The sequence below is a fragment of the Asterias amurensis genome, chromosome 2 (genome assembly GCF_032118995.1).
Source record: "Asterias amurensis chromosome 2, ASM3211899v1".
NCBI classification, from domain to species: Eukaryota; Metazoa; Echinodermata; class Asteroidea; order Forcipulatida; family Asteriidae; genus Asterias; species Asterias amurensis.
In genome coordinates, this window is record NC_092649.1 from 27379916 (window position 1) to 27407910 (window position 27995).

The following is a 27995-nucleotide window of genomic DNA, read 5'->3' on the forward strand; positions in this document are numbered from 1 at the left end:
GTGCTGGATGCACACACCCTGTTTTTGCTGTGCAGTTGTATGTATTTTTTGGGGAGACCACAGTTTTCAAAGAAATACATGTATTTGGAAAACCAACCTGAAATTTTGCTATGCTAGCTTTGCAAGCTTAATCATTATATCTGCTAATGTAGGCTTTTAGCCTCATTCTGCCAGCTTGGAAAGAAAGACAGGTTGGGGGGATACATCTACAATTGTAAGTAGATTCTTTAAAATTATTTCATTTATTCAAAAAGTTTTTCACTATAAAAACCCATGCAGCTTAAACTACAACTCTTGGAAAGTAATCTTCCTTGTGAAGTTATGGACACTATTTCTGCATACAAAATAAATCTCAGGGATTTTTTCCCGACCATTAATTGAAAGTTTTAATTTGATTTGCAAATAGTACCAGTCGTACTGTCGTCAAGTTTAATACTAAGTTTATATTGGAAGTTTTGTATGTAAATAGCGGAATGTTTAATTTAATAAATCAAAAGTGTAATTTAAGAAGTTATCTCCGAGTCTTATTCAGTGTTTTGTGGAGCACATAAGATTGATCAGACAAAAGTCCAACGTACTACAAGGCGTGCCAACGGACAAGACGCAACATGTCAACTGATGTAGTCAACACATACAAGGGGTCACTGTGATGCTGCAAGCAGTTAAGAGAACACTTACAATAATGTAAAGGGACTGTAATTTTGTTATCACAATAATAAATAAAACATTGCTTGTATTTTTTTATTATTATTATTTTTTTTTTCCATTTTAAAGATTTTTTCTTACAACATAGTTTTATAGTTTGTTTTTCTTCTTCACAAAACGTCCACATAGACACGTGCATTTTCCCATCTTTCCCCCAGTAAACGGACTGTAAGCTACAAGAGACAGTGAACGCTAAAGGGCATTTTTGCACAATCTTTTAAGGTGGCCTTTTTTCTTTCGAAGATGGCCCGAGCATTTTGGAATTTGATACAAAGTTTGTGCTATGAAAAAAAATGGCAGCTTGCGCGCATGTCAAAAGAGTCCATCTCAACATCTTTTTTTTTAAATAATAGGTTTTCCGGGCCAATTTCAGCAAAAAATCATTCAGTTTCATTAACATATTCAAATTCGTGCATTTTCCCCTAATCCTCTCAAACTAAGGTTTATTTTTAGCTCTTCCTGCATTCAACTTCAATTAAGGGCTTCCAAGACAACACTTTGACCATTCTTAAGTTGAATTTCTACAACCCATTTATAGTTGACACACGACTCACCGAAGCGAACATAATTTTGCTGCTAGTTTGCGTTTTCTTTTTTATTTGTGTGCAACGAATTTCATTGAACTTCTTTGCATTCACATTAAAGATAACTTACGGCTTTATGAGAAAAAAATGAACTGTAGCTCCTTTACCACATACTTTGCCTTTTATAAGAGGTGTTCCAAGTGTTCTACATCATTATTAACATCATGTGTTTACTCGTAATTGAAATAGTTGGTAATTTTGCGTTGTTACCCTTCCTTGAGTTTAAGTCTGCACCCGATTACTTTGAAATGCAAAACTATTTATTTTGATTTAGCTTTGATGTGTTTTTTGCCCTGGTTATGTTGTCTTGGTTTTTTCTGTGACTTTATCATGACCATTTCAAATTAGAATTTAACAAATTTTTCAAAGGAATTAAAGTGATACAATTCAAAATGAAATTAATGTTATTCTTGAATGTTTCAACAAGTTTTGCCTTTATATATCTACATTATTCACTGCATGCTCTGTACCGACCTCGGGCAGCCATCTTTTTAGCCAAATATGATTTGGCCTTCACTTGGAGATAATGCCAAATAAGTTTCCCTGAAAGTATCTGCCTTTAAAGGCAGTGGACACTACTGGTAATTACTCAACATAATTATTAGCATAAAACCTTAATTGGTAAGTAGTAATAGGGAGAGGTTGATAGTATAAAACCTTGTGAGAAACGGCTCCCTCTGAAGTGATGTAGTTTTTGATAAAGAAGTAATTTTCCACGAATTTGATTTCGAGACCTCAAGTTTAGAACTTGAGGTCCGATCCAAAGCAACATGTTCCTTTATTATGAGTTTATTGTTAAATAATTCTCGCTATCTAATAATAAGCTCATATATAATAAGCCAGATTTTATATTGTACAATTACACCTCAAGCCCCTTTCACTCATTTGTAAGCATAGAACCAGCGGATGTAAATACAAGTAAGGCCTTAGGGACCTAAACACAACAGTATTATATTTATCAGAAAAACAACCTAGTTTGAATCTGAACAGCTATAGTCAAAAGTTATCCATGCATACTACACTACATTCACACAACACAAAGACTTAAATATAGAACTTGGTATTCCCACATTACCAATAATGTTAGTGAGATCTATACCCGTACCAGGTAGGGAGTGGTAGTGTGTAACAGTCCAACGGATCAATGCTTGAATATCCTACTCAGTCTAACAGATTGCATGCTCCGTGTTTCAAGCCATCTTCATCTGTCATAACTCAAGTAAGTTGTTTGAGATTAGACAAAGGCAATCAGGGTGGAATTTGAGATTTTTGTTATATGATTTTTGTTCATGATTTTTTATTTCTAGGTACTTTCTAACCAAGTTGAGTTTTATTACAACTTTATACAAATTGACATAATTTGAAAGTGATCAAAACAAGATCTAGTGTGATAATAACCAGCCAAATTCCAACATGAAACTAGAGTATTTAACCAGGCCAACAAAAACAAATTAAAAGATCTGCGCCATAACTGCCATTCTATGACCACTATGCAGTATCAAACTTTGTTATTAATAAAAAATCAATCAACTAAATCTATAGAGATCTGTTGCAGCACAATTTCTGTATTTTCTCCCTTCATTTATCCAATGCTCTCTAGACTCTGAGAGCGCCCCCATTAATGATGAGCCATGCCTCAAGATGTAATGTTCCTTTACTGGATGATGAGAAGAAGAAATGTTAAGAAATGCTAGATGTACCCTAAGATGCTAAACAAAGTCAACAACCCCAACCATGGACCACAAACTTTGACATATTGCGCAGCCTGCATAATTATAGAATTAGCAAACTATATTGCTATACAAGAGCTTATTGTTAGATAACGAGAATTGTTTAACAATTGCTTGAATAAAAAAAATAAGATCAAAGTTGTTGCAATTTTGAAGCTGCCATATAGCTTCCGCATAGCAAATCATCCAAATTGCGTTGTAAATAGCGTCGCAAATAGCGATGCGATACAGGCAAAATCGCTCGCTGGGAAGTCTCCCTTTCTTAAACAAAGAAGAATAAACACCATCATAGCTACATATTGTCAACTCAGTACTTTCCTGATTTCTGTCGGTGGAGTTAAACTGCCTCTCGTCAAGAGACAAGGACCCAACTTCATAAAGTTGTTAAGCAGAAAATTCTGCTGAGCAAATTTCTTTACAAAGCCAGAAGTGAGTGAGGTACCATTTGCTGTATGGTATTCTAGCTTGTACTACCTCTCTTTTTTTGGGCTTAGAGGCTGTAAGCCCTATAAATTTGAAACCATTTCAATGATCTATTGTGGGTTCGAATCCCAGCCAAGTGATATGCATGTGGATTTTTTTACTGAACTTGTAGAATTACTTAAGTAAAAAGAGTGCTCAATACCATTCAGTTTAGAGCCAAAACCCAACATTTACCAGAGTCATTAAAAGGTGTAAACAACAAGAATTAATATTTCTAGTGGCTTAACTAGACAGGGATGGCGATTGGCGACTTTATACCTGACATAGACAATTCTTGTGCAAGACCTAACTTTACATGTTGTTACATAGGCCTATTGTTAAGTACATCAGTTCTCCGACTGCATCTGTTTATACTCTCTTAATCCACAAGAGTGAAAAATCACTCTTTGAAGAGCCATATGAGGGACAATTTGAGCGAGTCTTTTTGAGTGATTTTTCACTCTGTCCTGGAGTGAAACCCCTCTAAAAGAGTGAAATAGCCATCACTCTTTTTAAAAGAGTAATATGAGGTACAACTCCAAATGTAAAGAGTGGTGTTTTTCACTCTTTTACATTAAGAGAGTAGTGAACCAGGCATTTTACATAACAGTGTTAGTCTGAACCCCAAAAGAAGCAACCAACATTGATCAAGTGCAACTTTTATCAAAAGTTTACCCAACAATCCAACGTCAAACCTTTTTCAGTTTTACCCAACGAATATACTCTGTTGAACTATATTGTATATAACATTTATTGTTTTACCCTTACACCAATGCGTATATATAAACACTGTATACCCGGTGCTTTCCTGAGTCCTCTGAAAGAGAAATCACAGGCATATTACTCCAGGGGGATTCGAACCTATGACCCTTGCCATTCTAGAGCAGTGTCTTAACGACTAGATCATCGAGATTGCTTAGTAGCTAGAGGCAGTTTGAAACAGTCATGTTTTAGCAGCGGGTACCGCACTGATATAATTTATGTTATCTTTGCATTTGGGTAGAAGTATGTTTTGGTTTTCTTGAAAATGTAAACCTATATCCACCAATAATAGGTTTGTAAAAAGCACAGAATTCTCATACAAGCATATAATGTTACAACTTCCTTGCATGGCTGCACCTTGGCAACAGCTCTGTCCAATAGTCAAAGTTTAAACACAATCTTGTTCATAGTCATTCAAATATCTGTGCAAAGTACAAAGCTGTGAACTACAAAAGAAACTCAACTATTGGAATTTTCTTGCCCAAGCTATTCAATCCGATTGGTTGTTTTGGATCAGGTGATAGTTTCACCTTTCCAGGGGACATTTTGGTGAAAACATCTCATGGTAGAAACCTAGACTGTATGAGACACAACACTCCCTAAAGTTTAAGGTTCAAACATTTTCATAGACATTCAAATATCTATGCAAAGTATCAGGGTGTGAACCACAAAAGAAACTCAACTGCTGGAAAATTCTGCCCCAAGCTATTCAATCTGATTGGTTGTTTTGGATCAGGTTATAGTTTCACCTTTCCAGGGGACATTTTGGTAAAAACATCTCATGGTAGAAATCTAGACTGTATGAGACACAACACTCCCTAAAGTTTATAAGGTTCAAACATTTTCATAGTCATTCAAATATCTATGCAAAGTATCAGGGTGTGAACTACAAAAGAAACTCAACTGCTGGAAAATTCTGCCCACGCTATTGCAAATGATTGGTGGTTTTGAATCATGTGGTTCAAGCAGCCCCTGGATGGGGAAAACCACTATGCAGAGGCTACCACTCCCTAAAACTAAGCTCACAAGCGCTATCTGGGCCATGTCAGTTCCTGGTCAGTGGGATAAACCTTGGTTGATTTGTTTCTTATCTACAATGATTATTACCACCAGGGCAGTAAATTGCCACAGAATAAGGTCTTACTTTTTGTCTGATTTTTAAAATGTTACGAACTCAGAGCAGATTTCTAATTTTCTACCAAATTCAGCTTTCATGCGTGAAGTTTTACGTCGATTAAGTTAGCTCTGCAGCCTGGTAACACTAGCATCCTTTGGTCTTCCACTGGTAAGCAACGTTTTATCCTTACTTTTTAATTTATTTACTTTTTTTTAATTTTTTTTTATTTATCTCATTATTTGTTTGTTTGTTCGTTCGTTCGTTCGTTCGTTCGTTCGTTCGTTCGTTCGTTCGTTCATTCATTCATTTAATAATTAATATTATTTTTTGTGGGGAAGGGGTTACTCCATTTGAACGTAAGAATTTAACCCAACAAGTATAGCCGAAAGTATCAGAAGATCCGGGTGTTGACACAGATTTGACACAGCAAGGATATCCTCGTTTTGCTTCTGTGGGGAAAGCAATAGTGAGTCAAAAAATGGGAGAACAGTACAAGTCCTTTGTCATCGTGTTAACACAATTATGTTGGTATAAGAAAAAGAGCCGAGCCCAGAACCTAGTACCAACTCTCTTGCATCATCTCTTTCCCTGATGCCCCCAAATAAGATTGAAGACAAGATAAGATAAGATAAGATAAGATAAGAACTTTATTATCCCACACTGGGGCAGGGGAAATTAAAACTGGCCATGATTCAAACAACATCATCTGACAAAGATCACTATTGATGACAACTGTCTAAAACGTTGTCTTGCACCTCAGATCGAAGATGTCTATACTTGACATCACTTTAAACAGCCAATAAAGGATGATCTCAATAGTTCAACTATTACCTTTTTATGGCCAAATAGACATCGTAGATACCGGTTAATAACCCTTTTACTCTCAAAATTTACATTTAGTAATAAATAACTTGAGTCAAAAATGCACCCGGCCGCGCGGCTTTTTCAGCCAAAAGTCAAAAATGGCTTAATGACCCCTTGACGATTTTCCCCTAATTGGGTTTGAACACAGTTCTCCAGCTTTGGCAAACTGAGGGCCCTATTTTGCACATCAAATAGCCGCCACTGATGTCACGATTCCTTTGTCACGCGGGTTTGTTTGACCTCGCTTTTTTCAGAAATTTGGCTTGGAGCGTTCTAGAGAAAAAACATTTTTACCATGTTTTAACGTGATGTAAGAGACTCCTTTTTTTTTCTTTTTCCTATGGACTCCAGCTATTAAAAAAACTGTAATATCTATATATTTGAGATCATCCTTTATTGGCTGTTAAATATAGAACTTGGTATTCCCACATTACCAATGTTCATAGTCATTAAATAAAACACCTTTAAGATGACGTCATCATGACATCATTGTTTTTTGCACCAATACCTTTCATCACTGAAAGTTTCATTGCAATTGCTCTTTAGGAACATTCAAATCGGCACTTAGAAATGGGCATTGTGGACATGACTCAAAACAATTAAATTGTGCCTACATGTTTCTTTACACTTTCTTATTATCCCAAACACATGCCAGGATCAACTTCAAAACTTTTTTTAGGATTTGCTTCACAGTTTGATTATAAAAAAATCATTTGTTCGGAAAGTGTATTTTTCAGTGGGAAAACTTAAAAAACTTAGAATTTTTTCAAATGAGTCCAATGTTTTCATCATTTATAAGCAGTTTTCAATAAAAGTCATTACATTTAATATCCATGAAATATGGTGTACAAGAAATATTCATCCAATTTTAACCATCACCCTCCACTTTTCCTTGTATCGCTTACTTTCAGATACTTTAGATATAGTGTAGCACGAGTTACCAAAACATACATTTTTTAATTTTACTACAAAATGGTGACACTTTAATTGATGCCAATTAATATCTATCTTCTACTTGGTGCCTCAATTATTTATAAGAAATTGAACTATCAAGCATTATCTACTACATTATAATGATCCGTTAAAAACTGTAGCACGAGTTACCGGTAGCACGGGTTACCGATGTAGCACGAGTTACCGCAATTCACTCTCCCCTAAACCAGCAGGAGGATTCAGTTAGTTTTACCAAATATTACTTGGCAACATTTGAGAGCTCTCTTCTGCATATAATGATATGCATACATGCAATATTAAAGCCTGGGGTCTGTGGTAGGCAGTGGCAGGCAAACTACTAAAGACCTAAACACTGACATTTGTGATGGTCGATGGTTTGTAAATATTATTGTGGTTGAATATGAAGCCTTATGAAGGAGACCACTTTCCCAGGTATGTTGTGCAAATTTGGCAAAATTACTGTACAGAGTTGCTGTTGTTCACAGAGCTGGATACTCATTTTACTGAAAGTGGCCTAAGGAAGGACGATTTAAAACATTCTGAAAAACCAAATGAATAAAAATGTGAAAGAACGTTTAAACCGTGGTCCGAACTTCACAAGATTCTTGAACAGATAGGCTACTTGATATTGTAAGAACTTTTCTTTCATCTATGCCACAATAAGTTGTTATAAGTTAAAATTCAATCATGGAGCAATTGCTCCATGATTCAACTGATCAAAAATGCAAACTATGGATACATGTATTTCACACTTCTTTGTGATGTCACTGTCACATAATTTATGTACATTTTGTACGTTTTGTACAAATACACTGTTTTTGTGTTATTAATTGTTTATTTTTACTTAAAAAAGATATATTTGATCATTTTACAAGTTGCTGAGGAATTCTATTTAAAAAACTTGACATTTTGTGAAATAATAGTACTTCGTTAATGGCCGGACAAACTGTAGCACGAGTTACCGTAGCATGAGTTACCATGTTTTTTGCATGTCAATGTGAAATTAAGAAGAGCACATCTTTCTAAGGTACACCATAATAAACTTCAACAACACAGTAGTTACTCATCATATAATCAATTAGACTTGATTGGTTTTTGTTTTAGGACACGATCAAAATAAAAATGGGTAATTTTTTAGCATGTCCTCTGCTCGTAGCACGAGTTACCAATATTCACAAATACACTGTTTTTGTGTTATAAATTGTTTATTTTTACTTAAAAAAGATATATTTGATCATTTTACAAGTTGCTGAGGAATTCTATTTAAGAAACTTTGACATTTTGTGAAATAATAGTACTTCGTTAATGGCCGGACAAACTGTAGCACGAGTTACTGTAGCACGAGTTACCATTTTTTTTGCATGTCAATGTGAAATTAAGAAGAGCACATCTTTCTAAGGTACACCATAATAAACTTCAAAGGCATAGTTGTTACTCATCATATAATCAATTAGACTTGATTGGTTTTTGTTTTAGGACACGATAATAATAATAATAATAATATCGAAGTCTTATATAGCGCACCTATCTACCAAACAAGGTACTCAAGGCGCTGAGTATTTACAAACTTTCAGAAAGATAGGTTATTGCAGTGATGAATTCTGAGACCCAATTATTTAGCACCTTATAAGGGTTTACAAGGTGCTACGGTGCATTAAGCAGCCACAACCAGGAACACCGGGGCAAACCCCTTCTCTTTTCGATAAGTGCACTGGGTTCTTTTACATGCGTTACACAACACATGGAACCAACGGCTTTACGTCCCCTCCGAAGGACGAAGCAATGGTTAAGTGTCTTGTTCAAGGACACAGTGTCACGGCTGGGGATTCGAACCCACACTCTGCTGATCAGAAACACCAGAGTTTGAATTCGGTGCTCTTAACCGCTCGACCACGACACTTCCACGACACAATCAAAATAAAAATGGGTAATTTTTTAGCATGTCCTCTGCTCGTAGCACGAGTTACCGATATTCACAAATACACTGTTTTTGTGTTATAAATTGTTTATTTTTACTTTAAAAAGATATATTTGATCATTTTACAAGTTGCTGAGGAATTCTATTAAAAATGTGCATACAAAATTTTAAAATTTTAAAAATAAAAAATAAAAAAGGAGACGGCCTGTAAAAAGGAAGCGGGCGGGGACACTAAACATGTTTCTTTTTTTACTTGGCCTTATGCCATATCAAACTGTTATTAAACTATAGAGGTCTGTTGCAGCACCTTTTCTGTGTTTTATCCCTTCATTTAAATAATGCTCTCTGAGATCGCCCCCAACAACGAGCCACGCCTCAAGATGTAATGTTCATTCACTGGATGATGAGAACAAGAAATGTTAAGAAATGATAGATGTACGCTAAGATGCCAAAGTCAACAACCACCAACCAGGGCCACAAAATTTGACAATTTTTCAACGATCAATGAAGTCTCTTTGATATACAGAAAAAGTTGTGGGTTTACATGTTGTTAATGATGCTCTGTGCATTAAGTTTCTCTCTATTTAGTGTGGTACACCCACTGACACAATCTGACTGATTATAAGGCCCTACTGATGATCACCACACCTACATGTGTACAACATACTTGTAAAGATAATACAAACTATTAGGAAGTCTTCCTTTTTTATAAACAAAGCAGAGTATAAGCCATCATAGCTATATATTGTATACTCAGTACATGATTTATATAGGTGGGGGGATTCAAACTGCCTCTCGCCAAGGGACAAGAGCCTAATTTCATTAAAATGCTCAGCAGAAAACTCTGCTGAGCAAGATTCTTTGCAAAACAAGAACTGAGTGGGGTAGTACGTCGGTACCAGTCGCAGTAATGGTGTCCTGGCAGGTAAATCTTGTTTTTTGCTAAGCATCTTTTTTGGCTTAAAGGCTGTATGAATTTGGAACCAGTTCGATGATCTAGAGGTAAGACATAAAATAATGCTCTATCAAGCAACAGTTGTGGGTTCGAATCCCAGCTAAGTGATAAGCATTTGGATTTTTTTTTTACTAGAACATGTGGAATTACTTAGTAAATACAGTGCTTGATACCATTCAGTTTAAAGCAAAAACCCAACATTTACCAGAGTTATTAAAAAGATGTAAACAATAAAGAATCAATATTCCCAGTGGCGTAACTAGACAGGGGATGTGCCTTATTACCAACTAGACTGCGGGGTTGTCCGGTAGCTAGAGGCAGCTCGAATCCTATGTTCACCGCACCGCAACGGTATATAATAGATGTCAAATTTGCATTCGGGGATAAAGAATATTAATTTTATATTAATACACTGTATATATATATTGAAATATTTTTTTCACAAGACTCAGGCAAGTGCTAATACGCATCGGTGTATGGGTAAAACCAAAATTAATATGCTTTATCCTCGATGCAAATTTGACATAGAAATATACAAGTTATTTTGGTTGTACAGAGTTTTCTGGTACGCTGTAACATCTTATTTGCATGAGTGCATCTTGACTTAAGGGCAATTCCACGTCTTGGACATTACGTTTGGAGACATTTTTAGAACTTTGTTGGTCAGTTAAACACACCAAGTAGCTTTGATTTATAGTTTTGTGTTTGATACTAGTATCTTGTGTCCTTGTAACTCAAATGATACTATGTATTTGGAAAAGTTCGAAATTAATTAAGGAGTCAGAGCATTGCTAACGAGCGTCATGGACATTACGAAAAACGGAAGTGGGTTTTGGGTACAACACACTAAATTCCAAAACTCTGTGAAGTTAGAGTTCAAAATTTTTAGAATACCTTTTTATTTTCTAAACAGGGAAGTAGTTAAAGCCATTGGACCCCTTCGGTAAACACTATTGTCCAAGGCCCACACTTTGTGTATCACAACTTCTAGATCAAATAACAAACCTGTGAAAATTTAGGCTCAATCGGTCATCGGAGTCTGGAGAAAATAACGGGAAAACCCACCCGTGTATCCGCGCGTTTTGCCGTGTCATGACATGTGTTAAAAATAAATCCGTAATTCTCGCTAACGAGAGTTGATATTGTTTTACTGTTTTCTCAAAAAGTAAAGCATTTCATGGAATAATATTTCAAGGGAAGTCTTTCACCACTACCTTCTGTAAACCCTGCAAGTTATTTGTAAATCTGTGAACTTTTTTTTTTTTCTGTACCGAAAGGGTCCAATGGCTTTAACATGAACTGTGATAATATTTTTAAGAAAACCTGTCAACTTTCTTGTTACACGTCTTAATAGAGCGTCATGGACATTACATTTTGGGTTATTTCTAGCGTCATGGACATTACGTCAAACTTGTAAAATGATGCATCATGCTTTTACCCTTAATTTGTAAACACATGTGCTGCCTTGCTGTTAATATGTGTTTTAAACTATAATGAATGTCCCTATCTCAATGTTTAACCTCTTCCAAACATTTTTAAGAACCAAAACTCCCCCAGAATCTCACTTAAACCCCGCCCCTCGGTAAGTCCCCTTTTTGCACTTTCCGTCCACATCTTACCAGGCTGGCTTTTGCCTTGGAGTAGTTATGATAGACCAGAGATGTAGGTATACATGAAGTAACCTTTTTTCTAATTATCTTTCACATAATTCCCTTTTATGTGTTTCTCACAAGGTGATTGTTCATCTTGAGTAATATACTGAACATCTTGCGTCAACATTTTGTGACGACAGTAAATGGAAATTAAACATTAAAGGTTTCTGTAATTTTCAAAGTTGATCTGGATACTGCTATGTTCAAGACTGGGTGAACAATTCCCAGAAGATCAGTTAAAATGAGTTGGGATGACTTCTTGGGAGGAACAGGCCAAACGTAGCTGCTTCCTTAGTTTTCCAAATACGAGACAGTCATTGAGGTCACTCTCTACACGTTCCACCTAGATTGACATGCAAAACAAGAACGGAGAACAACAAACGAGGGAAAGATTGGCTGCATGGGGCTTTGTTTATCACAATCATGTTTCCAGATTTCGTCTTGTTTTCTCTCTATACTTTTTCTGCCTCTCTACTCAAGTCTTGGCCATTCTGAAATTATGTAACAATAAAAAAATACTTTATGTATGACGTCTTTGTATCCAAGCTATCCGTAGACGAGTACAAATCTGCATTACGCCTAGGCCTTGAGAAGTCTTCTTTGATGATAAAGTGTGTTTATAATGTCCTACATTCATTTAAACTTGTCTCACCAACAGTACACATATATTTCAGTATGTAAAATGTCACTTGAATGTTTTTAGGAAAGAACAGTTCCATGAGAAAACTCACCTGAAAATCTCGGATTTGGGCTGTAGAATCTGTGCACGATGTTGCCACTAAACGCGCTGCTAAACATGAGCTTGAAACAAATTTCTGATGAGGTCTATGACAAATGTTATCTTTGACTAGTCCAGGTTTACCTACAATAGGTCCCATTGATAAATTGTAGCATTTACCTTCAAAAAGGTAAGTGTCATGTGACATGTAATGTCCATGACGTAATGTCCATGACGCTAAATGTAATGTCCATGACGCTCGTTAGCACAATTGTAATTAATTTTTTATTAATTTTCTTGCATTATAGGATTAGCCCCTAAAAAATAGCTTTGCGTATGAAGTCTCATGAAAATATCTCTTACTGGCTTTAGAATATAAAACTAAACACCATGCAATGTCATGGACATTACATTTCATAATTGGTAATTAAGGGCTAATTAAAACGAGTGGCAGCACCCTGTGAATAAATTTACAATGATGTTTCTTTAAAATTGTGAATACTTGCCACCAGTTATATGTTTTAAGCCAAGAATAATTTTTAAAAACATCTAAAATGTAACCAGGAGGGCATAATAGACAATTGTGCCAAACATTTCCCAAAAACCATGAATTTGGCAAAAAAAAAGCTTTTTTAATAAACGATGAAAAACATGGAAAACCAAGAAAAAAAAATGAAACAAACATAGATTTGAAATCACTAGGTATCACTCTTTCTTGCTACTTTAAATTTAGTTCCACAAATTTGACTTCAATTTTTTGGGCCGAGGACACTTTTTGGTGGAATTGCCCTTAAAACTGTGTTCAACAGCTCAACTTAAAATGCCAGTCATACGCTTGCACAGTCATTAAAAATATTTATGGAAAGTAGTAAGGTGTAAATTAATGACAAAAGTTAGCGAACCCCCCCCCCCACCCCAAATAATGGCAAATTCTGCCCCAACCTTTAACTGATTGTTCATTTTGTTTACCATAATGATCAATGCAGCTCCCCAAGGGGACAATAAAGAGAAAGTATGATTCTCCTGTAGAAGTTTCAGCTTCATTAGTCTTTCGTTTTGGGGGTGGGGGTTGAAAAAAAGTGGAAATCATAGAGCATTGTTTTCAGTTGAGTCGCATAAATTTGTTGCACATGCTAAAATAATTGATGTGTCTGATTTTTGTTAAAATGTTTTACTCATTTCTCAAAAACTACAGCACCTCAGCAAAACAAATATTTCCAGGGAAGCTTTCTACTGTCATTATCGTAAAACCAGGTTCATGTAAATCTATGGACGTTTGTAATTTGTGTCATAAAAAACACCCAAACCCTTCAAGTACTATAACTTCAATTGTCGCTGTGGCCATTTGGTCTGAGTAGTATCAAAAGATTTCTTCAGATTATTTATTTTTCTGTTCAATTTTAGATCCATCATGGCACCAGCTAACTCAACAGATTTGATGACTACAACTATTGCAGGAGGATCTGGATTAACAAATGGGGACAAGATAGCCATTAGTGCCGTTTGTGGCACGGTGCTTATAGGAGTTATTGGTGCAATAATTGCAACATGTAAGTCATTTTTTTTTAAACAAACCCTTGAATTTTCAGCCAAAGAAAATGGTAGTAAATTTATGGTAGTCAATTTACTTTCCTACCTTCCGCCCAGGTACATGTAGTAGCTAAATAGCAGTGCAGTTCTTTTCAGAACTGAAAAGTCTCTGAATTTCCAAAAATCTACTCCATGGTACTGGAGTAGTCTCGCGAATTCCAAAAGAAAGACAAGTTCTCAAAAGAGCACAATCTACATAGCAAGTAGCACTACATGTATAACAGTCTACCCGCAGAACACTAATCCCCATTGTTATTTATCTGCAGGGATTTGCAGCGCTTTTTCATGCGTGACCTCACTTTGAATACAAAAGGTCAAAAGGGCTTCTAGAATTCGGTAATTTCCAGCCTTTTCTGAAAAGTCTCAACCAAAATAATGTACCAGTAAATTGAAACGAAGAGCATATCTGTCGTTATGTATATAAACAATCGGTGCAACTCAATTTTTAAAGAGAAATTTTTACGTGAAAAATGGCTTCCAAGACGGCAGCGGCGTAACTAGACATTTTCATTTGGTGGGGCCAAAGATTAAATTTGGGGGGGGGGGGGGCCAAAGAAGTGCCAGATTATTATTAAAAAAATGTCAACTGATAGTTGATACACACCAATGCAGTTCTAAAACAATCTACATAGTCAGCTGGTAACAAAAGATTGCGAAAACAACCAAATCTTAGAGAACTTGTCATTTGTATAAGATAAAACTTTTCGACTGTATAAAAGGATTAAATTACCAACAGTGATTACCAAGTACACGGCATTTTCAAATAGGCTCTGTGGGTATGAATTAAAATATGGTTTGTATGCTTTATTTCAGTGTATTAATACCCAAAACATAATAATATTAGGCCAAGTAAAAATAGAAACATGTTTAGCGTCCCTGCCCACTTCCTTTTTACAGGATGTCTCCTTTTTTTTCTTTTTTTTGTATGCACATTTTTCTTGTTTTTGTTTTGAAAAAGGGTTATTTTAAATGATCTCAGCAAAAAAAAAAAACAATCTGAATGTCTTGTCTATGCCTTGACCAAACTTTTTCATTAATGTTTTGTGTATTTCAGCAGTAGAAAAAACAATGGATATTATATTATATTAACAATGGCGGCCATCTTGAAATGGTCTAAGCAACCTTTTCGCTGGCCATTTTGCTGTAGTAAATTTCTCTGTAGTGCATCTGACCTAGATCTGACTAAGTTGTGTTGATGGAGCTATTGGTCTGCGTTCAGACCACCATGTACATTATTATTAAAACAGAACTTTGTGACTTCCCGTACTCTCTGTAACCACAAAACCAAAACATACATTTACCCGCAAATATGATTGCGCGCGCGTTTCCATGCATTTTTCATGTTATAGTCCACATACTGATATGAATAAAAGTTTCCCTTTTTATGACAGCATTTTATGCAGCCTTAAACGATTTATATATTAGGGCCTATAAGAGTATACTTTTCTGTGATTTCATATGGGGGGGGGGCAAGAGGGGGGAAAGGGTTCTGAGCGGGGGGGGGGGGGGCCCCTCCCCCCCTCTGGTTATGCCACTGCAAAACGGAGAAAACAAGTCACAAAAAAACGGCAAGTCTTCCCCGTTATGAACGTCGGCAACAGTCCCCAATTAGTATGTATGTATAGATTATTTCATATTCTACCTGGAAATGTTTAAAACCGAGACCGGATAGTTCCCAGTCCAGTCAGGATACAGCGATTTCCATCGTTAATCCAAATTTCACATTACGAAAAAAACCACCAAAACTCACCACTAGACAACATGGTTATCCTGCACGCTGATTGGATAACGATGACATCGATTGATATCGGCATTGTAATTTCGCGTGTATGGTACCCTGACCAGCGAGAAAGCGTTCGCCATAACAACCAAAGGGCCTGTCTAGCATGAGCTGATGAACATGGGCAGTGCATATTGTGTTTTTTGCTGTGAACTTGTTTTTACTTAACTTTAAACAGAAAAGGGGCAAGAAGTGTGTAATTTATTTGGAAATGGCAATTTCAGTGTTTCGAAAAGATTGCAACTTTGGTTGAATTAAATTTGCCCATGAAGTGAAGGACACTGTAGTTGGTTTTTATATATTTTGAAGTCTAGATTAGTCAAATTAGTATTTGACAAAAAAAAAGAACATGCTTAGCGGAACTGAAACAGGGGTTGCAAACAAAGAAAAGTGTGTAACAGTAAATCAGGGAAACTTTACAAAACACAGACAAAGCAAGAATTTTAAGTCATTGGTTTATCTGATATTTTATCAAAACAAACTGTGATTTCAGGTTATTCTGTGTAATATTATTTATTGCTTGTTTATTTTAATAACAGGAATAAAACAACAAACTTGTTACTTGTCCTGACCCGTTTTTGTTATTAAAAATAAATAATAATGGTATAGTGGCCAATTGATAGCACATATCATAACAAAGAACATTCCCATAAAATGTGCATTGTAAAAGCACAGTGATAAAAACAAACATAGGCATAGCCTTAAATAACAATTTAAAAACCTGCAGTCCATATATATATTATACACACATATATATAAGTATATGAAATGAAATCGCTTACTCTGAATTCATTTATCAAGTAAATATATGAAACACTTTTCTAATAATTTAAAATTGTTATAATAAAACTTTTTATAAAAGTTTCAAATGTAAATAGAACTGAGCTAACACATATATAGAGTATATGAAACAAAATCGCTTCCTCTAAAATCATTCAATTTTCCACAATTAAAAGGCTAAAAACGGAGCTTCAACGTTAACCAAAATACATCAACAGAAAGAGGAAAGCACATTGTAAACACTCACCACGCCATCTTGGCCACCATCTACACGGTACATGGTAGGTGGTTTCCCACGGATTGTCAGCCAATCACCGTTCAGGAAAACCATCTTGTCTAATGGTTGCTTTTTTTTTGTAATGTTTTTTTTTGGGGGGACCACCGGTGGAAGTTGCTGTATCCTGAATGGACTAGGAACGATCCGGTCTCGGTTTTAAACATTTCCAGGTAGAATATGAAATAATCTATCCAAACATACTAATGTGGGACTGTTACCGACATTCATAACGGGAAAATTTGCCGAGTTTTTGTGACTTGTTTTCTCCGTTTTGGAAGCCATTTTTCACGTACAAATTTCTCTTTTTAAAAATTGAGTTGCACCGATTTGTTTAATACATAACAACAGATATGCTCTTTGTTTCAATTTACTGGTACATTATTTTGGTTGAGACTTTTCAGAAAAGGCTGAAAAAGACTGAATTTCAGAAGCCCTTTTACTAATTAGTATTCAAACCGAGGTCACGCATGAAAAATCACCCCTACTCGCGCAGATAAATCACAAAAGAGACTTATTAAATCAAGTGTTCTGCGTGTAGACTGATAAGAGATTAAATTTGAAACGGGGATAAAGAATATTAATATTGGTTTTTTACCCATGTAATAGCACTGTATACTCAGTACTTTTCTCGAGTCCTGTAAAAAAAAATCACAGGCATGTTACTTGGGTGGGATTTGAACCCAAGAAAGCAATGTGTTACCAACTAGACTACCGAGGTTGCCCAAATACAACTAAGTTGACAAACTAAAGCTACGATGTACATGTAGAATTACCATGATAACTTATCTGGGCAAGTCAACTGGGCAAGTTTCCTGTAGCATTACTGTATTTTGAGCCTGTGGATCAGCAAAATCAATTTGACACAAAATATAAATAATAAAAAAAATTATTTTGATGTAATTACTTGTTTTGCTAACTAATGTTTTTTTTTAATGACATTTAAAAAAAAAAAAGGGGGTAAACATACATATTGTTAGTCCTTTGGACTACTGTCTTGTGTTTGTGGTTCAGTGTCAATTAAACTTAAGTATTGAATTTAACTGGAACTTGGTTTGTTATTAAATGCTTGTAACTATTATCTGTATTACTTACAGTGACATATAGAGAGATTCGGAGGAGAAACAAAAGAGGTAATTATTAAAGTACTTCTACTTGAGAACAATGGATGGAAGTTCTTTGTGAGACGTTTCATTTAACAAGATTTATTACTAATTCCAGTTCAGAAGTCATGCAGACATGACTCATGATTCAATTCTTCTGAAATGTGTAAGCAGACAAATTATCTGCTGGTGGTGACAGCAGCCTCTTACAGCACTATCCATTTCATATTACTGCTTACTGTTAGCAAAAACAAAAGGCACTCCAACTTTTCTAAATATTGCCGTGGAATGACACCTCAATTAAAAATCAGTTTCTTCAAAGTGTAATGACCTGGGGCAGCCATATTCCTTGATATCAGAGGTTGATCGAGAACTCAGGGATTTTTTTTCTTTTTCAAAAGGACAGAAAATGATTGCCACTCGTGTTTATACCCAGCATATACAGACAAAACTGCCCAGATTTAACCCCCTGATAAGTAGAATATCTAAAGAAAAACGGCACAAATAATCATAGACAAAAGCTAGGCATATGTAAAGAAGTCATTATTAAAAAATATATATATATATCTTTGATGGAATGGATATAAACATTGGTGCTGTCCAGCACTGGGATAAAGTGGGAGGCTGCCACACTCTTAAAGATAAAGGAGCACAATTGTTATTCTTTCACATGTTTCTATTGTACATTCCCAGTACGGAGAAGTCTCCTCACACACCCTCTATAGAAATACACCTGACTTCCACAGATGCCAAGTCCAGAGGCCAGCTATGCGTGGGATTTTTCAAAGCTCACCACCCCAAAAGAATCAGTCGTGCTTTATACAAATTAGGTACAAAGGGTACCGACTCCCATAAAGTTTAACCCCTGTTTAACCCTGTGACCCAAACCATTGCAATACAGCCAGTGACCTCCATCTATGCAGAGTCCATACCTTTAAACTGGTTAACGAGTAACACAAAATTTATATGTCCTTTAATGTTCAAAGACAATCAAAGAGGTCTTGATGAGGATCGAAGACGTCTTGAAGAGGATCGAAGACGTCTCGAAGAGGATCAAAGACCTCCTCAGCCAGAAGATGTACCATTGTTAACAGAGGGTAATTACAGAACATTTTTGCGTTTATTTTTATGTTCTATAAAATCACTAATAAAAATTGACAATATATTTACAACTTGTATGGGTCAAGTATTACTGCAAAGTAATTGACGTTGATATTTTAGACTTGAAGCAAACTCTAAAATGAAACTAAGTTTCAATATTCATGATTTGTACTGAAAGCAGTAAGTTTAGAAGTCAAGAATGCTTCCGAATACTGACCATATTTAATTCGTCTTCATAGGAAATTATTATATTAAAGTGTTGTAGAAAATCTGGAAACACCCTAACTCTAACAATAAGGCAACCAGAGTGTAACACATTCTTCTTAGCAGAGAGTTTATCAGTGCAAAAAGAAACCCTCTCATTCCAATGCATCTGGATACCATTTTCTGCTTTGTCGAACAGTTTAAATTTTTGATAAGTATGGAAACTATGGTGCTCAGAGAGTGCAAGAATACTTAAAAATCGTCTCACCAAGTCAACTCATTTAGTGATATGTGCTGAAATACCCCGATGCAAACCACTCATGTCAGTCAAAGAAACTTACTCCAACCTTTGGGACACTGTAGCTCCGACATCCATTGCATTTGACTGTCAATTGGCTGGCAATCTTCATATAATTGGCACAAAGCATTTTTACTAAAAAAAAAAGAAAACAAATATAACGTGGACCTCCCCCCCCCCCCCCCCAGAAAAAAAATGCAAGTTATGTAAATGCTGCAGAGGACAAACATTTGGATTTGTACTCGGTGAATTATGGGAAGTTGCTGTCCTATAGCAAGTGTAAGTGTTATCTTCTGGAATGTGAACCTCAATCAATGTTGTATAAATAAATGTAAATTGAATTGAATTGAATTGAGTACAAAAATTAAACCCTTAATCCAAGGCTCTATATCTTGGTTACCATTTTTTTGTGCTTTTAATGTCAATTAAAAAATTAGGTACTACTTGTTGGTCCATTGGGAATAAGGTTTTCAAGTATGAAAACTACAGTGTTTAAATGTGGTGTCTTATTGTGATAATAACCACTAATGCCAAATCAGATTTAAAAACAATAATATTGGACAATGTTGCTCACACATCCCACAGTGTATGTTTTTAAACAAAATTCAGCACAGTAAAAAGATCAATTGGGCATTTCTCCACACAAATAAATGCTAGGTTTGTTGTTGAAATCTAACATTTTGCTTGAAAAACCATGAAAACCACAAGTTGGCTGTAGATGCGTTCGAAATGGGTTGTTAATTTTACAGAATTAACAACCAATGCAAGGCTCTTGAATAAAACTTTGAAAAGTTTGTGATTAGCAAATATTCAGAGCACTCTTCAGTGTTGTGTGAGTGCATGAGTGTTTTTGATTAAATTTGATTTTGTTTCTATTTCCCAACAGGAACACCAGACCAAGAGCAAATTCAAGCTGTTGCATCAAAGGCTGAAGAGGCGGTGAAGAAAGTATATACCAATACAGGTAGCTATGTACAGATTCTCCCATGGGTTGATGATCATCAGAGACACATAACGGACATCTACACTAAGCTATGTTTAGTTCAACAAGTTGAAATGAGTGGGATGATTCAAACAAAGGAAAGAACCATGCAATCATATGAAGAAATGTTCCACTTTGAAACAAGAAACAAAAATCCAATCAAACGTATTGTTGTAAGCGGATCAGCAGGAATGGGCAAGACAACCCTAATTGACAAAATTGCTTATGATTGGGCAATGGGTAACAGTGAGACACTCAATAAGTTCAAACTTGTTTTTGCATTGAAAATGGGTTCATTGCTACAAAGTAGCAACTTAGAAGATGCCATTTTTGAAAAGCTTATTTCAAAAGACTCTGTAGATAAATCTGCTTTGAAAGAGTTTATTGACAAGAACCAAGACAAAGTATTGATTCTCTTGGATGGATTTGATGAATGTAAAATCACTACAACTGACACATCCTCATTTGGTTCGATTCTCAAAGTTCTTAATCGAAAGCTGGTTCCAGAATGTTGGGTAGTTATTACATCCCGTCCTCCCATTGACAAATTAGTCAACTCATCATTGGTTGAGAAGCCCTATACTCATTTGAGAATTAAGGGGTTTTCAGATACGGATATAAAGGAATATGTGAAACAATTCTTCCTTGGGGATCATGACAAGGCTAGGAGACTTATAGAGCAGATACAACTCTCAGATACCTTGACTGATTTGGCAAAGAGTCCCATGCTACTGCTGCTGATGTGTTTGCTGATGGGGAGCACAGAGAACACCCTCCCAGTCACAATGACCCGACTGTATAACAAAACACTGAATTTCGTATTCAAAAGACAAACAACAGACATCAAAGATGATGCAATATCAAAGATTTTGATTTCTATTGGAGAGGTTGCTCTAGGTAGTCTCCTTTCTAAAGATCAGTCATTTGCCTTTAGAGAAGGGGACTTTGAAAAGACTGCATTAGATGCAGCACTGAATGCAGGTATCCTCACTAGTGAGAGGGTCATCGATGGGCTTGAAACCTATCAAAGAGTGTCTTTTATACACCAAACATTTCTGGAGTATTGCGCAGCAATGTACTGGCAAAGCTTGAAACATAAATGGAGAAAGACAAAGTTTGACAAAATCCTGAAGATTGTTTTGAGCTTAACTGGGAGTACACCATTGACTTTTCCTTCTCACCTCCTGTCTCGTTATGAGTATCTGTTCCGATTTTGTTGTGGAGACAATAAGGCTTGTACAAATTGTATTTTACAGAATATTCAACAAGGCAGAGATTCGCGACTTGTCATTATTTGCTATTTCGAGAGTCAGTCAAAGGAACTTCCACCAAAATCAGTTATCAGTTCAATTCTGACTGATGATATTGACATTTCAGATTGGAATAATGATAGTACAAACGCATTCTTTCATTTTCTGAACCAAGTGGCAGGAAATGATCACTTCTCAAAGGTTAAGAAACTGTTTGCGACAAGTTTTAACTTCCAGAGGTTTGGTACAGATTTGGTAGAGTCGATAAAGCCAATGACTAATTTACAATCTCTTTCTCTGCAAAGCAGCTCATTAACTGCTGCCAATACTAATCAAATCCTATCATCAATGGCAACCCCATCAACATTGACTGAGCTAGACCTCTCAGGGAATGAAGCCTTGGGTGGCTCTGTGTCATTGTTGGCTCCTCAATTGATGAAACTGAAGCGCCTCAAGAGGCTGCACTTGCTGGGTTGCTTACTGGTAGCTAAAGATGTGTCACCCATTGCAAAGTCAATGGGTGACACTCCGGTTGATCTAGATGTATCACTGAATAGAGCACTGGGTGGCTGTGCATCCAATTGGGGTCCTGAACTGGGGAAAATGGAATGCCTTCAAGATATTCACTTGAGAGACTGTTCACTGCAAGGTACAGATATAGAGCACATTGCTGTGGCACTGAGTGGTGTGTCTACTCTGGTTAGTCTAGATCTCTCAAATAATCATGCATTGGGTGGCAGTGCACCATTGGGGGCTTTGAAGAAAATGAACCACCTAAAGGAACTGACATTAGCAGGGTGCAATCTGACAGGTGATGATATAGAGCCCATTGCTGAGTCAGTGAGTGAACTGCCCAACCTGACTCATCTAGTTCTCTCAAATAATGAAGCATTGGGTCGCCATGAATCATCCTGGGATCTGCATTTGAAGAAAATGAAACACCTGAAGGAACTGTCATTGGTAGGGTGCTATCTGACAGGTGATGATATGGGGCCCATTGCTGAGTCAGTGAGTGACATGCCCAACCTGAATCATCTGAACCTTCGTGCTAATGGAGCATTGGGTGGCTGTGCAACATTGTGGGCTCAGCATTTGAAGAAAATGAACCACCTGAGGGAACTGTCATTGGCAGGGTGCAATTTGGAAGATGTTGATATGGAGCCTATTGCTGAGTCAGTGAGTGACATGCCCAACCTGATTCATCTTGATCTCTCACTTAATTATTCATTGATTGACTGTGCATCATCCAGTGCTCAGCATTTGAAGCTAATGACCAAACACCTCAAGAAGCTCATACTATATGGGTTGACAGATGAGGAAAAGGAGTACATTAATACATCATGTGATTTGAATCCGACCATATTGGATTTCAAATCCCCACCATGGTTGAAAAGAATAGGAAGATTAGGATCATTTCCAACATTTTAGACAAAGCCCCATTTGTCGTAAATGCAACTCATTCCAAGTTACTCACGGTGAATCTGTCATGTCATTGAGTCTGTGGTTTCTTTGCACAACTGTGTACTTTCTTTGTTTGAGGCAAATGAAGCTCATCATGTTTATTGGAGACTGTTCTACATCCATTTGAAGCTGATGACCAAACACCTCAAGAAGCTCACACGATATGGGTTGAAAGATGAAGATGAGGAGTACACTAATGCATCAAGTAATTTGAATTTGCCCATATTGGAGTTCACACCCCAACCAATCTCACAAACATTCATCGTTTCAAACATTTTAGACAAAGCCTTGAAATGTAGACTCCTCATTTGTTGCAAATGTAACTCATTCCAAATTACTCACAGATGTGAATCTGTCATGTCATTGAGTCTGTGATTTCCCTGCTCAACTGTGTTCTTTTCCTTTATTTGAGGCAAATGAAGCTGATCATGTTTATTGGAGACTGTTGGATGGAAATGAAAACCCCCAAACCAATGATGTATTATTCCTTGAAGTCTTTGGTTCTCTTGGGCAATTCCATTGTTACGGCCGTTACATTTCAGACAGTTTTCAGAAGTTCAAGAGCTCAGCAAATACATCTGCCAAATGTTTATCTAAAATCTTCCCTTACCACAACATAGTAGTCCCTATGGAGAGCATACACTGTGAGATTCAGTCTGTCTTATTCATTCATTAAATATCACTCATTAATGCTGCTGTGTTACTGACATCACATTTTTTGGACATGACATTTGACTACACTTTATATTTGTCAAAAGTCTGCGGGTTTTGGGTTCCCATCAATGTATTTTTGATACCAATCAATTAGATATGGTGTAAAAGATGCACAGGTACATTTGACAGAATTTGTCGCAATTTTGGTCTCTAGAGCACAAAACATGGCATTACGGACATTACATTTGGTCTCTAGAGAACAAAACATGGCGTTACGGACATTACATTTGATCTCTAGAGCACAAAACATGGCGTTACGGACATTACATTTGGTCTCTAGAGAACAAAACATGGCGTTACGGACATTACATTTGATCTCTAGAGCACAAAACATGGCGTTACGGACATTACATTTGGAGCGTTTTGGACAGAACACTTTTGCCCCCTTTTTTGTTTCAGTTGCTGAAAAAGTGTTCAAATGATGCAATTTCTTACTTTCTTTACTTAATCATCAATTATAGACTGTCTTCATAATTGAGTTTCAGATTTAAGTGGAATTTCCCTCTTTCAGCATCATCTATGTCCAATAAAACTAAGTAATTGACATGATTGATGTATCAACTATCAATTAAAGCCCAAAAAACGAAATAAGCCATTTGCGAGTTAGATTTCAATAATGTCTGGTATAATGACTCGCTTAGTTACAGTGCACCGTTTACATTTTAATTCAGGTCAAATCAGCCACAATTCAGACCCTAGCATCTTAAATGCTATTGAAGCTTAAAAGGAAATGACATCATTGGATTATGGAAGAGTAGACTTTATCCCATCCTCTAGTTCTAAAGGAACAGTTCGGTGACTGCAATAAGTCTTTACAGAGTTGCAGTCACTGTTTGCTTTGGGTTTTCAAGTTGTGTCTAAATGTTAATCATTCCAAGATGTTGACTTATTCAAATCAACGCTAACGTCAGTACATCATAGCATAATGTATTTGGGTAATTCAAGGTATCAGTGATTGTACCTTACCCATTTCAGCTGACATCAAATTTATTACTTCAGGTTTTATGCACAGGAAGTATATTCTTCAAAGCTCACTAAAGGTCATCTCATTAGTTCAAACAGAATACAATGTCTGCTTTGGTTTTGTATTCATTGTCTGTAATCATTATGAGAAGTTGACTTAGCCAAATCAATGTTAATGCCAGTACATCGCAGCGCAGCGTCTTTCAGTATGTATTAGTGGTAGTATCTTATTAATTGACCCAATTGATGAAGACAATGGGAAGAGAGAAGTATGACATCATTGCAAGGGGGGTATTTGAGGGCCAAGTCACATGAGATAAACTTACAGTAACCAACTCCATGCAATCTCCAAAAAAACACAACAAAATCTAGTTTTCTACTATAGTGTTTATATTGCCTAGTGTTAATATCGCCTATTTTTGACAATGCCATCATGTAATGTACATACAAACCTGTCCGATGTTTCTTACTTCACGTCAGGCAACTTACAGTTCCTTTAGTTTGTTTGTCAAACCATGAATGAGGGGCACATTAATGCTTTATTTTTATATAGTTTTGTACATACACCACTGAAATATTGGAATAGTATATTTTGGTAGTTATTACGATCCAACTCCCAAATAGCAGCAAAGTATGGACAAGCATCATGACACAATGGGATATGGATCATTATCTATGGTCAATGATACTTGGTAAAACAAATACATAGCTCACCATGGAAGAAAATTTCAAGTCTAAGACTAGAAGGTGACAATTGTTATTGATTTTGCTATTGAGAAAAGGCTGTACTTCTCAGACTATGCTCTTGCCAGTTTTGTTAATTCATACTACAATCAGTGTAATATTTCCTCATTCCACTGTTCATTTGGAACAAACTGCCTTTGGTTATCAGGACTGTCTCCACTATCAATGTGTTCAAGAAGACCCATATCTTTTTAACAATGATATTCTGTAAATATTTCATTGGCAACTTTTCAACGTTTCTGTGACTTTTTATTAATCTGCTCTTTTTACCAACTTTTTTGTTTTTACATGGATGGTCACCCTCTTCTCTTTTTAATATATTTTTGATGTGCTATTTGTTTTTTATAACTTGTACTTTTATCATTGTAAATTGTTTGCTACACGTATATTGTTGGTTTTGTATGAATGCTTCATTCGTCAAGGTATATTACACATTATGTAAATGGGATGAATATTTACAATAATTAAGTAATATTTTCGTTTGTGTGATTTTGAATCTGTATTATGTATTCATTATCCATAAATCATCTCTTAAAAGGGGAAAAAACATCAGTCACTTTGTTTGATCATAATAACATTAATAATAATGAGTATTTCTGATGCGCCATTCCATCTTAATAAGATGCTCAAAGCATAAAAAATATGGAAATATCAGGATAGTGTCACTTGGGTGTGCTTATGAAAATAAATATTAAACCAACTTTGTTAATGGGTCTGTGTCTGCAAAATGGCCCTTATATGTCACAACAATGGGCCGTATAAATAAAAACTAGCAATTACTTATCAAGTTACAGGTCCAGCGTTAGCAAGAAGACCGATAAGTAAAAGATCAGGCATGAACATTTGCTCAAATCCCTATAAATCTCTATGAGTTTTAAGTAAATACTCGCGGGTTTACCTTTCACTTATAGACATATAAATAAAAACGACCTTTTACTATTGTACTGTAGCAATTACTTGTATTTCTACAAGCTACTACATGAGGAGCTTGAGATTTTACTTAAACAACAGTGTTGCATATATGGCTCGGTATCGGGTCAGTATTACAGGGTTATTTTTCCCTTGGCCTAATGATCCAACTATAATGTTAACTTATAAATTTGTTGTGTAGTTTAATTGCTCTAAAAGTACCAACTCTGGAGCTCTGGCGTGGAGAGGCTGGCTCTTTCCTCATCATAGCCACTGCCGCCATCAAAAACTTGACTAAGCGTAAACTGCCGCCTGCTTTTCAGTTAATCGCTATTGATCTGCGAGTCCATGCCTCTGTTGTTATACTCCTGAATACCCCGCTATTGTGCTTTTCTCTGACCATTTACTAATCCGTTCAAGTAAATGGTGTTTTTCCAGTAAAAGGTTATTTATAGAGATTTGAGCAAATGCTCATGCCCGATCTTAAACTTATCGACATTTTGTTAATGCTGGCCTTTATACGGCCCAGTACCTTGTAAAACTATACAAGTAATAGTAAAAGGTCAGTTTTATTTACATCTCAATAAAAAGAGTCCCTAAAACATTGCTTTTACCTACTAGTTCGACCAATTACAAGCAATATTAAGGCTTACTTTTATTTATAAGGATTTAAGTAAAAGGCTAGTAAAAGTAAATGCTAGTTTTTATTTATTCGGCCCAATGTGTGTTTGAGCTGATGGAAAGGCCATCTTCTAAGCTTTAATTTGTTGGGTGTTGAACTCTTTGCAATTTGGAGATATATCGAAACAAATTTGTCATTTTGTTTAAAATAGGGGAACAAACCATGTGCAGTTTACAGAGATATTGAAGATGATTAACATCAAAGTTTGTCTGAATATCTTGCTGCTGGACTATCAATCTAAGCCTTTCATCAAGTGTTGTCTTCAAACTTTGTGTAATTTATTTTTAATGTAAACAATTTGTCTTAAAATATTTCCTATTAACAAACCATTTCAAATGGTGTGCATAACATTGGTAATTTTGGAAATATTAATGTTCACAGATTTACACATAGCGTGTGTGGTATAATGATGGTTACGGTAGAAAACTCCCCCTGAATAATTTTGGCATAAAATGAAACAGTTTTTGAGAACTGAATAAAACGATTAGTTTAGATCTCAAGCCCAAAATCTGATAATTGAAAACAGTGAAAACATTTCATTGGATTTATCACTGTTTTCTCATGACTCTGTGACCATTCACAGGTTTGTTATTTCATGCATATACCTATATGTGCATGTTCAGCGTGTTTATATTTATTTATTAATTAACCTACTATATGTTTCATTGAGTATGGACAAACATTAATTGCAAGTATAACTTCATCAGTAAACTAGTAATCCAATTTAAATGTTTTTGGT

General features: G+C 35.9%; 2 protein-coding genes across 7 annotated transcripts in view; one reads left to right on the top strand and one right to left on the bottom strand.

Annotated features, from left to right (window-relative positions):
• The window catches only part of LOC139954504 (reelin-like), a 157093-nt gene that overhangs the window by 7426 nt on the left and 121672 nt on the right, over positions 1-27995 (bottom strand). The window lies entirely within an intron of this gene.
• On the top strand, positions 10-27995 carry LOC139954502 (NLR family CARD domain-containing protein 4-like). Of its 2 annotated transcripts, none has more exons than XM_071954316.1 (6): positions 10-214; positions 5452-5528; positions 13826-13971; positions 17943-17978; positions 18935-19045; positions 20438-27995. In XM_071954316.1, the coding sequence occupies exons 3-6, from the start codon at positions 13833-13835 to the stop codon at positions 23209-23211; spliced, it is 3060 nt and encodes a 1019-aa protein (XP_071810417.1). In that variant the 5' UTR covers positions 10-214; positions 5452-5528; positions 13826-13832; the 3' UTR covers positions 23212-27995. The 2 variants fall into 2 exon arrangements, with proteins under 2 accessions (XP_071810417.1, XP_071810418.1); XM_071954317.1 differs by lacking the exon at positions 10-214 and adding an exon at positions 858-2508.

What these genes read in the sequence shown, in the direction of transcription:
- LOC139954502 (XM_071954316.1), top strand. Translation starts at nt 13,833, where the DNA reads ATGGCACCAGCTAACTCAACAGATTTGATGACTACAACTATTGCAGGA. An exon ending in TGGTGCAATAATTGCAACAT is followed by an intron (nt 13,972 to 17,942) that starts GTAAGTCATTTT and finishes TATTACTTACAG; the next exon opens with TGACATATAGAGAGATTCGG. An exon ending in TGTACCATTGTTAACAGAGG is followed by an intron (nt 19,046 to 20,437) that starts GTAATTACAGAA and finishes ATTTCCCAACAG; the next exon opens with GAACACCAGACCAAGAGCAA.